Genomic DNA, 12,155 nt, shown 5'->3' on the forward strand with positions numbered 1-12,155 from the left:
TCTAAAGATGCTGTTCCTTGCCATTGTTCACTACCTCTTTTGATATCTACTGTATCTGTTTCGAATAGAAACTGCCTTTTTCCCTTTAATATAAATTTCATTTGCCCTCTTACAACCTTGTCAACACAGGTCAGTGCAGTCTTTCAGCAGTTTGTGACAGCTGATGTTCATAATAGCTTGCTGCATAATCAGCAAACTTGGCTTCTGTTGCTCCCTTTTCCTAGATCATTTATGAATACGCCAAGCTGTACAAAAGGCCATCAGGCTGATCTTCCCATGACTCTGATGGAAAACATCTCCACAGTGAAAACTGAGCATCTATTTGTTTAGGGTTTTTTAAGTCTTTTAATCTGCTACTAACCTATGACACAACCTCTCCCTTTATCTCTAGACTGTTCAATTTAAGCGTCTTCAGTGACTTTTCGTGTGCAAAACTCTTTGGGATTTTTAAAAAAAAAAACAAAACAAAACAAAACACTAACGCAAATTGACTGAGATTTCCTTTCCTTTCACAAAAGCTACACTGGCTCTTTGCCAAAGCATCATATTTTTAATTAATTTCTTTAAAATAGCTTCTGTCAATTTGTGCAACAGAGATGTCACCCAATTTTGGGTGAAACTGACCAAGGTTCCTAAGTTACAAGATGGAAGTCACACTGACACACTGGCATAACGCAAGCCTTATTTCTTTAGGAAACCAGTCCAGAAGAATTACATAAAAATATGAACTACCACCTATAACAACAATGTTATTTGATACTGAAATGTATTCTGTGTTAGCCTGCACATAGTATTTCTGCTATACATGTACTCCACACACGTGTGTGCACATACAAACACATAAGTACATATGTATTAAGCTTGATTTCAATTCTTCAGGTTTATATACACTATCTTAAATCACTGTAGACTCTATAAATTAAAAGTTGATTGTTTCTACGCACACACAAAAAAGATGTATTTGATACATTCATTGTAAAACAGATTCCCATCAGAAAATGAAAAACACAAGAAACACGAAGTATAAAAAAACTATTATGTCCAGTACAGTATGCCTTCATACTTACACTCTGATCACGGTGGCTCTCTACAACTATAACTTCATGTTCTTTTGCCTTGATAAATGTAGTCTTGCCCAACATAAAGTCATACAAAATATTACCATAAAGATACTTTTTTCTGATTCATGTCACCCTTCTACACTCTTCCAGTGCCAGTGCCTTCCTTATCCCTTCACCATCAAACATGAACTACGTATCTTCATTTGTATGACCTTTCAAATACAAAACTATAACATATATGTCAACTTTCACTTGCTACCAAGATATCAGCCTTAGCCACCTCTTTGCCAGGGCTAGCCTTACTTATCTGTAGAGGGATGAAGCTGGGTGAATTAACATTGATAACATACAGCTGTGGGCTGGCTTCAAGGGCAGGGGGATGGCTGATGTAGATAAAAGTGCAGCTGTGGCTGCTTCTGTTAAGGGGTTGGGTGGCCAATGAAGAGGCAGAGAGAACACTTTCCCTGGGTGAGGAGAAGGCAGCAGAGGAACTGACATGAAGAGTATGCTGGTATGAGATGGTAAGACCTTGTTGCAGCTTGACAGTTTGGGGAGTGCTGTGACAGTTATCCATTTGTCAAATCTCTCAAATAAACCCCCTCTGTTTTCTAACTGATACCAACATTTTTGCATGAAGTGTGCCAAACTTCACATTCCTCTTTTAAATCCTTTCTTAAAACATTGTTCTGGTAACAGACATTGGTTAGAGCACTGATGAATTGTAACCAGCATTTATGCTACTAGTCATAACATAGTCACTTTTACTACACACCTCCATAGACCATTTTTGAAAATCTGTGCTCTGCAAAGATGGGACTATGTAATATTACAGGGAACTTCTACCCCCTAATACGTTTTCACAACAAGTACAGTGTTTATTAACCTATTTTCCAAACAAATTATTGTTTCTTTTAACATTGAAAATAAGCAGGTCAAAAACAAGGTTTGCTATCTTAAACTCTTGATAGTTTACCTGAGTTGCAGCAACAACAGTAGTTATAGAAGGCGCAGTTGAAGGTGATAGAGCTCCCACTTGCTGCAAGTGGCCTGAAGCCTGCTGAGGTAAATGAGAACTGGAAACGGGAGTGCTAGATCCTGAGCCAGATACTGCATTTGGAAATGATACTGCTACATCATTGCTGCTAAAAATACCTGCAAAAAATTACAAAAACAATTACATGCATCTCTCTCTCTTCCCCCTCCCTCTGTTTTCTAGTAACCATGTAAATATGCAGTAGAAAATTAATCAAGACAAGCAAGATCACTTAATACATAATGCAGAAAGCTCCTGTGTTGAAATTCTAACCATGCTGATTGATAAAAGTGCTCTCATCATTTGATATTCTACAGTTCAAGGAACACAGATTGATTTAGTTCTAAGTTTTTGTAAAACATGTGTGATAAATCAAGTATTTATGTGTATTACAAACTGCTCAAATATTAAAAGTAGCAGAATTTTTGGCTAAAATGCCTGCCTTCAACTGAGTCTGCTATCAGAGTTCTTACAATGAGTTACTGTAAAAATTAAGTAGATAAAGAATGAAGTATTAGACTATGTAACTGAACATACATGATACAAATGGAAAAATGCTTTAACTTTGGTAAAATGTTTCTAAACAACATTTGTTGAAAACTGTAATTTTGGCAACTAAGGATTGCCTGTGTATTTTCAGAAAAATATTGACAGCAAGTCTGAGGACAAAGTACTCAGATTTGCTGGTAGAACTGGTGGTATTTCGTTTATTCACAAACTAAAACTCCACCCGTGATCTACGAATACTTGACTAACATTTCTGCTAGAACAGCCAACAAGTAAATGACTAAATACATTAACATTAGTCAGACTTGTACGTTAGCAATTTAAACAGGAGGAGTTCATACCCCTCTGTGAAGCCATTACTTCTGTTCATCTACATGCAGGGTAAAGTTCATTATACAGGTTGGGAAAAAACCCTACTGACCAGAAGCCCAGGACAAGAAGTAGTACCTGTCTATGAAACCGTTAGGCTCCACGTGCATTAGATAAGTGAGCTGTCAGCTGGCCAAGGAATATCAAGCATGGTAGCACTGAACTGCAGTTAGAGGAAGAGTGCCACAGGGAGTAAACAGAAGTAGAATGAACATGGTTAGATCAAAAAAAGCAACAGAACTGAAATGCCAGTTAGAAGGCAAAGGGTGGAGCTAGTTTGTCACTCATACAAATAATGATCTGAAGAAGGCAGTGACAGTAAGAAGATACGCAATGTTAAAACACCACTCGCCACCCAGCAATCCCTCTGAGCACAGGCAGTTAAGAGAGACTATCATCATCCAAACCCACACATAATATGCAAACACTGATGCATCTTAAATTCTCTACCTCTACTGTCAAGAAAAATGGAAGAGAAAACCAGCCAGACCCAATAGAGAAAGATGATACGAAAAAACAGCTGAAGACACATCCCAACAACCCTTTTCCTGCCTAACCAAGGTTAGTGACTTCTTGTCATCATCTCCCCAGTCCCTTCAACATAGTGCAATTCCATACCTGCTCCATTTTTCTACTGACCTTCATATCTTTTTCCATTTAGCACACCTTCCTGCATCATCTTCCCCGCCCCCCCCCCCCCCTTTTTTTTGGTCACCATCCCAAAATATCTAGTTATGGCATGGCATTACTAGTAATTAAGATTCTTAAGGTGTTCAGTATGTTACAACCTTTCTCCAATTATATCTGCTTCATCTAACTAGACAATAAATCCTGTGGATTCTGCTCTAGATTTCTCCCTACACACCACCGAAATGGACACGATTAACAAAAAGCCTTGCTACTGAGTCTACTCTTAAGTGTGATGTAATTACAACCACAAAAACCGAAACATACCTGAAGTCCTCAAAAGATTTTATTTTTTAAAAAAAAATCTGCTTTCAAATTAATAAAAAGGATGAGATTTTTGACTCCCTGTATTTGAATGCATTCAAGGAATTACACATGTAAGAAAATTCTCGGAAAAGATGAGATCCTCATGCAATTATCTGGCTCCAGGAACCATGAATTTTAAGGGTAAAACCAATGAAATATCACAACACTTACGATTAAATCACAAGAGCTCATCACCACAAATGCTATCACTCTCATAAAATGTCACTGATAATGAGAGGAAAAAAACAAAATGTCCAGTGACAGTGAAGTAGTAAAAAAGAGAGGTATTTTGCCAGAAAGGTAAAACAACTCCAAAAATTTAAAGCTATTGTAGATATTTTTTTTCTTATTTTTTCAAGATCTTACATATTTAGTAACTGCAGAGCTTCTGCTGCTTCTATTTTAATGATAAGGTTTATTCTTCCTCTTAAAAATAAAATTCTGGTATACAAGCAGATATAAAATCACGGGCATAAAACTATTTCAAAAGAAAGACAAGCAGGAAAATAGGTAAGCTATTATTTGTTGCTGGTAGTAATACTATTAAAAACTATTGCTGTTGCAAAATACAAGACAAATATGACCTATCTCCACACTCTGTTTGGGCTAAGTACTTCCATTTAGCAATACCTTACTTAATACATAAAGTACATGCACCTTCTAAAACTAGTCATGCAACCAAGATATTATTAATCCATGCAAGCATTTGAGTAAGAACTATATGCTGAACATACAAATAAATCCTTGATTTTCACACCATTTCAAAACTACCTGTATAAAAACTATGTGCATATCATATTGGAAAGCCAAGAAAGTGCATATTTAAAATGTTCAAACATATCAAGTTGTTCTTCTGGGAGAGATCAATCACTTTCTGGATCAGGAAGGAATAATAACAAAAGCCTGAACAAATCACTATAAACCACATTAATGTTTAAAACAAACAAACCATCTTGAATTCCTTCCCATATTACTGAAAAGCCAAGTAGCTATAGCTCATGATGAACGGCACTGGGTAATTCGCCAGAGGCATGAACAGCATGGTTAAATACAATCTTCAGCATTTTAAAACAGAACACAGTTTTTAACTGCAGGTGTAAATGGGCACATAACACTGTTCGGGTAAAGCCTGACTGTGCTTAACACTGCTAACACAGCTGCAGAACATGGTTTCAGGTTCTGATGGATCAAACACATGTATAGCCTGCATTGCCGGAGTGAAAGACATAAAAAGAAAGGCAACTACAAAAAAAAAAAATCTCTGGACAACAAATAACTGCCTGCTTAGCACAGAAGGGCAGTACTATACAGGAGGGAACAGAATATGCAGATTAGAAAAAACCCTGTATTCTTTTTGCTGACAAGCAATGATGAAATAGATAGAGGAAATAAAAAAGTGAAAAACAAACGAGCCTCAAGTCAGAACTAGCTGTGCGTCAACATAAACCAAGTAGCACACAGAACAATTTTAGTGATTTTATCCAAAATCTCAAAAAAGTAGTTCTATGAGCAGAAGTAGTAACAAAACAGATTAAATTCTGGCTTTCAACAGTGTTGCTTCTCAAAAATTGTATCAATATACTAAGCTTTCCCACCATGATTTCTGTATCTTGCAATGAAATCCTCAAATTTTATAGTACTACAGCCCCTACATTATTCATCTTGCTTACATTCCCTTCCAATACCGGTGAATGCAGAGTTCAGCAAGAGACAAGAACAAGCCGTGGTCACTCTTGTACCCATACACTGTCTGTCCCTATTACAGGGACTCAGATATTTTAGACTCCTTTAAAGAGTTTGGTTGAAATTGGACAACAGGCTTCAAGCTTACTATGGGCCAAAATCAAGAGACAACATGTAGACTGCTTCCTTAGGAAGCTAGGAAAATTTTCTCCCTACCATAAAACTGTATTTTCTTTTTTAAGTCAGTAACTTGAAACTCCTGCTACTGTGAAAAGAGGAAGTTATTCAAGTTATCTGTCATAGGCTGCTGATCCTACCATTTTGCCAAACTTAAGGAAATAAGCAGAATATGGTCAAAGACTTTTTTAAAAAATTGTAGGATCATTTAGGTTGGAAAAGACCTTTAAGATCATCAAGTTCAACCATTAATCCAGCACTGCCAAGTCCACCACTAAGCACTATGTCTACCTGTCTTTTGACTATCTCTAGGGATGGTGACTCAAACACATCCCTGGACAGCCTGTTCCAGTGCTTGACAACCCTTTCAGTGAAGAAATGTTTCCTAATACCCAATCTAAACCTCACCTGGGGTAGCTTGAGGCCATCTCCTCTTGTCCTATCGCTTATTACTTGGGAGAAGAGACTGACACCCACCTCACTACAGCCTCCTTCAGGTAGTTGTAGAGAGTAGTAACAGCCCCTCTGAGCCTCCTCCTTTTCTCCAGACGAAAACCCCATTCCCTCAGCCGCTCCTCTTAGGACCTGTGCGAAAGACTCTTCACCAGCTCTGTTCCCCTTCTCTGGACATGCTCCAGCACCTCAATGTCTGCCTTGTAGTGAGGGGCCCAAAACTGAACACGGTATTTGAGGTGCGACCTCACCAGTGCAGAGCACAGGGGGACAATCCCTTCCCTGGCCCTGCTGGCCACACTATTCCTGACACAAGCCAGGATGCTGTTGGCCTTCTTGGCCACCTGGGCACACTGCTGGCCCACGTTCAGCCGGCTGTTGACCAACACCACCGGGTCCTCCACTGCCCAGCAGCTTCCCAGCCACCCTTCCCCAGCCCGTAGCGCTGCGTGGGGCTGTTGTGTCCCCAGTGCAGGACCCGGCACTTCTCCCTGTTGAACCTCCTACAGCTGGCCTCTGCCATGGGCCCGGCCTGCCCAGACCCCCCTGCAGAGCCTCCTGCCCCCCAGCAGATCAACACTCCCCCCACTTGGTGCCCTCTGCAAACTGGCTGAGGGGGCACTCGATAGATCATGGATGAAGAGATTAAACAGGACTGGCCCCAGTACTGAGCCCTGGGGGACACCACCTGTGACCGGCCACCAACGGCGTTTGACTCCGGTCACCACCGCTCCTTGGGCCCGGCCAGCCAGCCAGGTTTCTCCCAGCGCAGAGCTCGCATATCCAAGCCCCGAGCAGCCAGCGTCTCCAGGAGAACGCTGTGGGAAACGGTGTCAAAGGCTTTACTGAGGTCCAAGCAGACAACAAACATCCACAGCCTTTTCTTCACCCACTGAGCGGGTCACCTTGTCACAGAAGGAGACCATGTTAGTCGGGCAGGACCTGCCTGTCGTAACCCCGCGCTGGCTGGGCCTGATCCCCTGGTTGTCCTGCCCGTGCCGTGTGACGGAGCTCAGGATGACCTGCTCCACAGCCTTCCCCGGTACCAAGATCAGGCTGCCAGGCCTGTAGCTCCCCAGATCCTCCTTCCTGCCCTTCCTGTAGATGGGCATCACATTGGCTGACCTCCAGTCTTCTGGGACCTCCCTGGTTAGCCAGCCAGGACTGTCGATAAATGACGGAGAGTGGCTTGGCAAGCTCCTCTGCCAGCTCCCTCAGTGCCCTTGGGTGGATCCCATCCGGCCCCATAGACTTGTGCACATCTAAGTGGAGCAGCAGGTCACTAACCCTTTCCTCCTGGCTTGTGGGGACTTCATTCTGCTCCTCCTTGTCCCAGTCTTCCAGCTCAGGGGGCTGAGTACCCAGAAGGAAGCTGATCTTACTGTTAAAGACTGAGGGAAAGAAAGCATCAAGTACCTCCGCCTTTTCCTCATCCTTTGTGGCAATGTTTTCCCCCCCCCCCCCCCCATCCAATAAAGAATGTGGACTATCCTTGGCTCTGCTTTTGTGTCTAATGTAACAAAAAATGTTTTTACAAACACGTTTTAAGGCAGTGGCCAGCCTGAGTTCTAGCTGGGCTTTCGCCTCTAATCTTCACTCTGCAATGTAGACTTCCAACCCCACAAAAGCTGCACAGAACTACAGAACCTCTCTACTTGGGGGAGGACAGACAGACACAGGGCAGGGGGGCAGGGACAACCACCTCAAAAGGACTTGCAGTAGAATTCACAGAAGTAAAAAGAAATTTTGAGTTATAAGAACAAGAACTTCTTTACAAAAACAAAAGCTATATTCACGTTTTCAGTACCTTCACTTCCTGTGGCAATCTCAAAAAGTCTCCCGCAAAACCCTGACAACTTCATACACAGAGCAAAATGAAAATCTGCTTTTGTATGAAAGTCCATTAATTGGTAACTATAAACACGCAGAAAAATTGATTAAGTTTAGTTACACAAGAAAGAACATGTTTTATTCCAGTAGAATGTTAGTAGTGGAAAAAATACCACACTATTGGTTATTTTGTAATATGGACATAAGCTAAAGTGGATCTAATGCTAAACACAAGCCAATAAAAACAGGTTATTGTGACACCATTGTCTAAAAAATGAGAAGAAAGTTGTGTTTGAAACCACAGAGCTAGTAAATATTTTATTTCAATTCATCTGAGGCAATGAAATTATAGCTTGGATGCTAGGGCCAATCTGTTTCTTTCATGAAGAAATCTCAAATCTAGGAATCAAATAATCAAGCTATTTTCTGGCTGATGATGAGCAAAGTGGTAGAATTTACTTTCACAATGATTTCTACAAGATTCTGCAGTAACAGTTCTAGAAGTGCACAAAAATGGTAGTTACTGATCTGCAGCCTGACAAGACATCATTTCCTTCGCTTTCAGTGACTGGGGGGTCCTTTTTTGACGGAGGCACCGCAGCATTTCACAGATCAAGAGTCAATACCCTCCTTTCATGAAAGGCATTCTGTGTCCCTTCCATGATGAGGTAGAAGGAAAAAAAGCTCCTAGACCCAAAGTACTCCAAAGAATACACCACTGGGGATGGAAGGGAGGAGGGAAGATACAAAATAGTTACACACACTTTCAAAATGGAACAACTATTCTAGTTTCATATCTATCAACAGAAGGCAGACTGCCATAATTTTTCCCTTTGAAAATACTCTGCAGATTGGATTTATAGTCAAAGACCAAAATACTTACCAAGAACCTTCATAGGAAGAACACAATTCAGCAAGGCAACATCACACATTATGATGAATCAGTGATCTAAGAACAATCATCCTATCATCCTCATATACAGCAAGGACCTGAAGTCTGCCTTAAAACTCCATTAAAATTAACCCCAAATCCTTGACAGCTCAGCTAGCAAAATATGTTTAGTCAATCTCTGCTGCCTACTCCCATTCCTATGATCATGATCCTGACTGGACAGCTATCTACAGTCATACAGAAACATATTTGATAACAGTGTACGGGGTGAAGGGTCAGAACTGATCCACGTAGCTACCAAAATGGTCTACTCTGTTCAGCTAGTCCCACTTGCTGTAGCAAACAATGTTATTTCATGCTCAATCCCACATTCAGCAACGACCACACGTCAGCAGCATCACAGAACTCGCTCTTCAATAAACTGTAACAGTGAGGTATATATGTTTCAGTTAACTATCATGAAAACACACATGTGAGTTACTTACATCAAGCTCAGTCCTCAATTAAGACTTATTTCCACTGGTAGGCTTTTAAGTACAAGATTTCAAAACTGCCTAAACCACTGTCAAAGGTTACAGCTTCCTGGGACAGAGTGTGCCTGCTTCTAGTTTGAATTAATCCATGCGGCTAAAGGTCTTACACTACAGCCCTCACTGCAGAAGGGCTCAAATCCACATTTTTCATAGCCCAGCCAAGGTGAATTTGCTCACCAAGAGGACAGGCTTGAACACGACACCAGGAGACAGATGAATCACACGCTGGACTAGGAACACAGGAAGAACTGTATCATTTTTCTAGCCCAATATATCCATCTCCAACAGTGACCAACAGCAGCTGCACAAGGAACAGCACAAGAACAGGGCAAGTGTGCAGTTACTTTCTTAAAAGATTCTCCCAGCCTCTAGAAATCTATAATGTACGGATTTCGAGCTTGAGGAATGGTCTTTGTAATTATTAGCCTTAAATCTGCTTCCAACCCTGCTCCAACAGATTTTTTCCAATCCTTTCTGAACAGTTGTAACTTCTCATACCATGTCTCACAGCAAAATTATACCTCATTTAAACTGTGTGGTCTTTTTTTGGGGGGTGGGAGTGGAAAACAGGGACAATACATGGACAACTATCCTTTCATTTAGTTCCTCCAGTTGTTCTGATCCCCCAGAGAAAAAAATAATCTTTGAGATGCTTTATAACGGTCTCTTTAATGTTCACGTATATAATAAATTCAGCTTTATTAAATAAGACACATTAAGAATTTCATACTTATTCTAGTCTGATTCAAGAAGTTTTGAAGTACTTTTCTAGAATAACATCAGTAAGATAAAAGAGCTCCATGATCATACCTGAGACACATATGCTCAGAACTACAGGAAAGACCTGTCGTTCAAGTGTGTCACAGAACAGAAGTATCTTTGCAAGAAGAAAAAGTTAATATGGAAGAACAATTGATAAGTAAAGATCCTAACTTTTATTTAGATTTAAACTTTTGTCACGGTGAGCCAAGACATACAAGCCTAAGTTACTTTAACATGACATACTAAAAACAAAGCACGTTTAGGTTCACTAAATGAGTATTCTGGAGCAAGAGCATGACACTTGGGATCTACATTCCTTAATGACTTCCCAAGAGAACTTAATGTGTTTCCTTAAGATCTCCGAAAACCTGCCATAGCTTCAAACCACTGTGACAGCAATCTATCTCAGTGCTGAAATAGTGAGTCACTGGAAGTACCAGATTCCTCTCCAGTATTAATAAAACAGTCTTTTACAGGAGTTTCTGCTTCAAAAGTTCTCTCTTTTGCATTCCAGTGATCTGAAGTTGGTGTCTTTGAAGGCATGCTGCAGGATGCTTGACTGAGCCATAATTTTCAAAAAGTGGTCCATTAGAGAGGCTAACAAATAACAATGACAATTCTGTTGTGATCAGTTACTTCTGGTGGTGGGGCACAGCTGTTGCCCAGACTGCTGAAACACTACACATAGCTGTCATTAGCAACAACTAAAGCTTTAAAGTGGTATTACAGAAACTCATGGACAGGTAGTTATACTTAAGGTTGTAATATTTGACAACTGAACAATAGCACTCCAATATTCAATACTCTAAAAAAAATGTGCATAAAGGAACTATTTCAAGATGACTTTGTAATTTGCTCTTCTTTTATTCTTCCTTTTTTTAAACTTAATGTGGTTTAGCCAAGCACTACTGTCCCCATGCTTCAATATAGGCAGATGCCTTTTTATCAACACTAAACGCCTGCCCAATTTGGACTAGATTCAAAAACTTTAACTCATTCATGCTCAGTACAGATTCTGAGTAGTTTGTCTTGTTAAAAAAAAAAAAAATCATACCGTATACACTAAATTTTGCCTGCATTGATGTGGAGGCCAGGGCTACAGAACTGAAAAGTTTCTTTGGAAATGCGCTGTCTTCTAACGACGACCACAGCGCTAGGACTGGCATGGCAAATGTCTGTTCTGTGCTACCACCTCTCCTCACTGCAACTCACAAATTAGCATAAGACAGAAGAAGCTCAGAGACCTGAAAACAGGAACAGGAGGAAGAAATAAAACAGACAGAAGATGGAATGAGCAAGAACAGAAGTAGCCACAGAAAGGCTACAACCAACCGTTACAATTTATAGCTAGATCTAACATAAAATAACATCATTCAGGTCATCACTCCCCATAGTCTTTTTTTAAAGCAGACACTAAAATCCTGAACAGATATGTATGTCTGCACACCCTCCTCCTCCGTTCCTGTGGTAGGCCCATAAAAATGATGCAGAGGAGATGAGACTTCAAGGTCAAGTCAAAAAAGTTGGACTGTAAGGTCCAGAGTAAGACTGAGAAGGACAAAGCACAAAGTCATCACACACCGAATAGCAGTGAAAACTTTACATCTCTCAACTGCAATGCTTCAGGTTTTTTCAAACAAGTTTTTTAAAAAGCATGAAAAAATATAAGAAGTTGACCATAAAACTGAGAAACAGAGCATTGAGTACTAAGTCTCTAACTGGTAAAACTGCAGTGTGCCACTTCTGCCTTGAAGTGTCTTGACTCCTTTCTGTAAGACAGATGTCTTTATGGGAGACAGCTTGCATGACTCTGTTTTCTAGTCTTCTTTTTTAACTGACCCTTTCAACTGGGCTGAAGTCTC

At 40.4% G+C, this 12,155-nt stretch overlaps 1 protein-coding gene across 3 annotated transcripts in view; it reads right to left on the minus strand.

Moving 5' to 3' along the window:
- The window catches only part of MLLT10 (MLLT10 histone lysine methyltransferase DOT1L cofactor), a 129,665-nt gene that overhangs the window by 33,481 nt on the left and 84,029 nt on the right, over positions 1–12,155 (minus strand). For all 3 annotated transcript variants that reach the window (XM_080382345.1, XM_080382343.1, XM_080382344.1), the window contains one exon: positions 2,035–2,213. In XM_080382345.1, the coding sequence (XP_080238471.1) occupies positions 2,035–2,213 (179 nt within the window). The remainder of the gene's footprint in view (positions 1–2,034; positions 2,214–12,155) is intronic.

The sequence above is a fragment of the Falco punctatus genome, assembly GCF_963210335.1.
Source record: "Falco punctatus genome assembly, chromosome: 4".
NCBI classification, from domain to species: Eukaryota; Metazoa; Chordata; class Aves; order Falconiformes; family Falconidae; genus Falco; species Falco punctatus.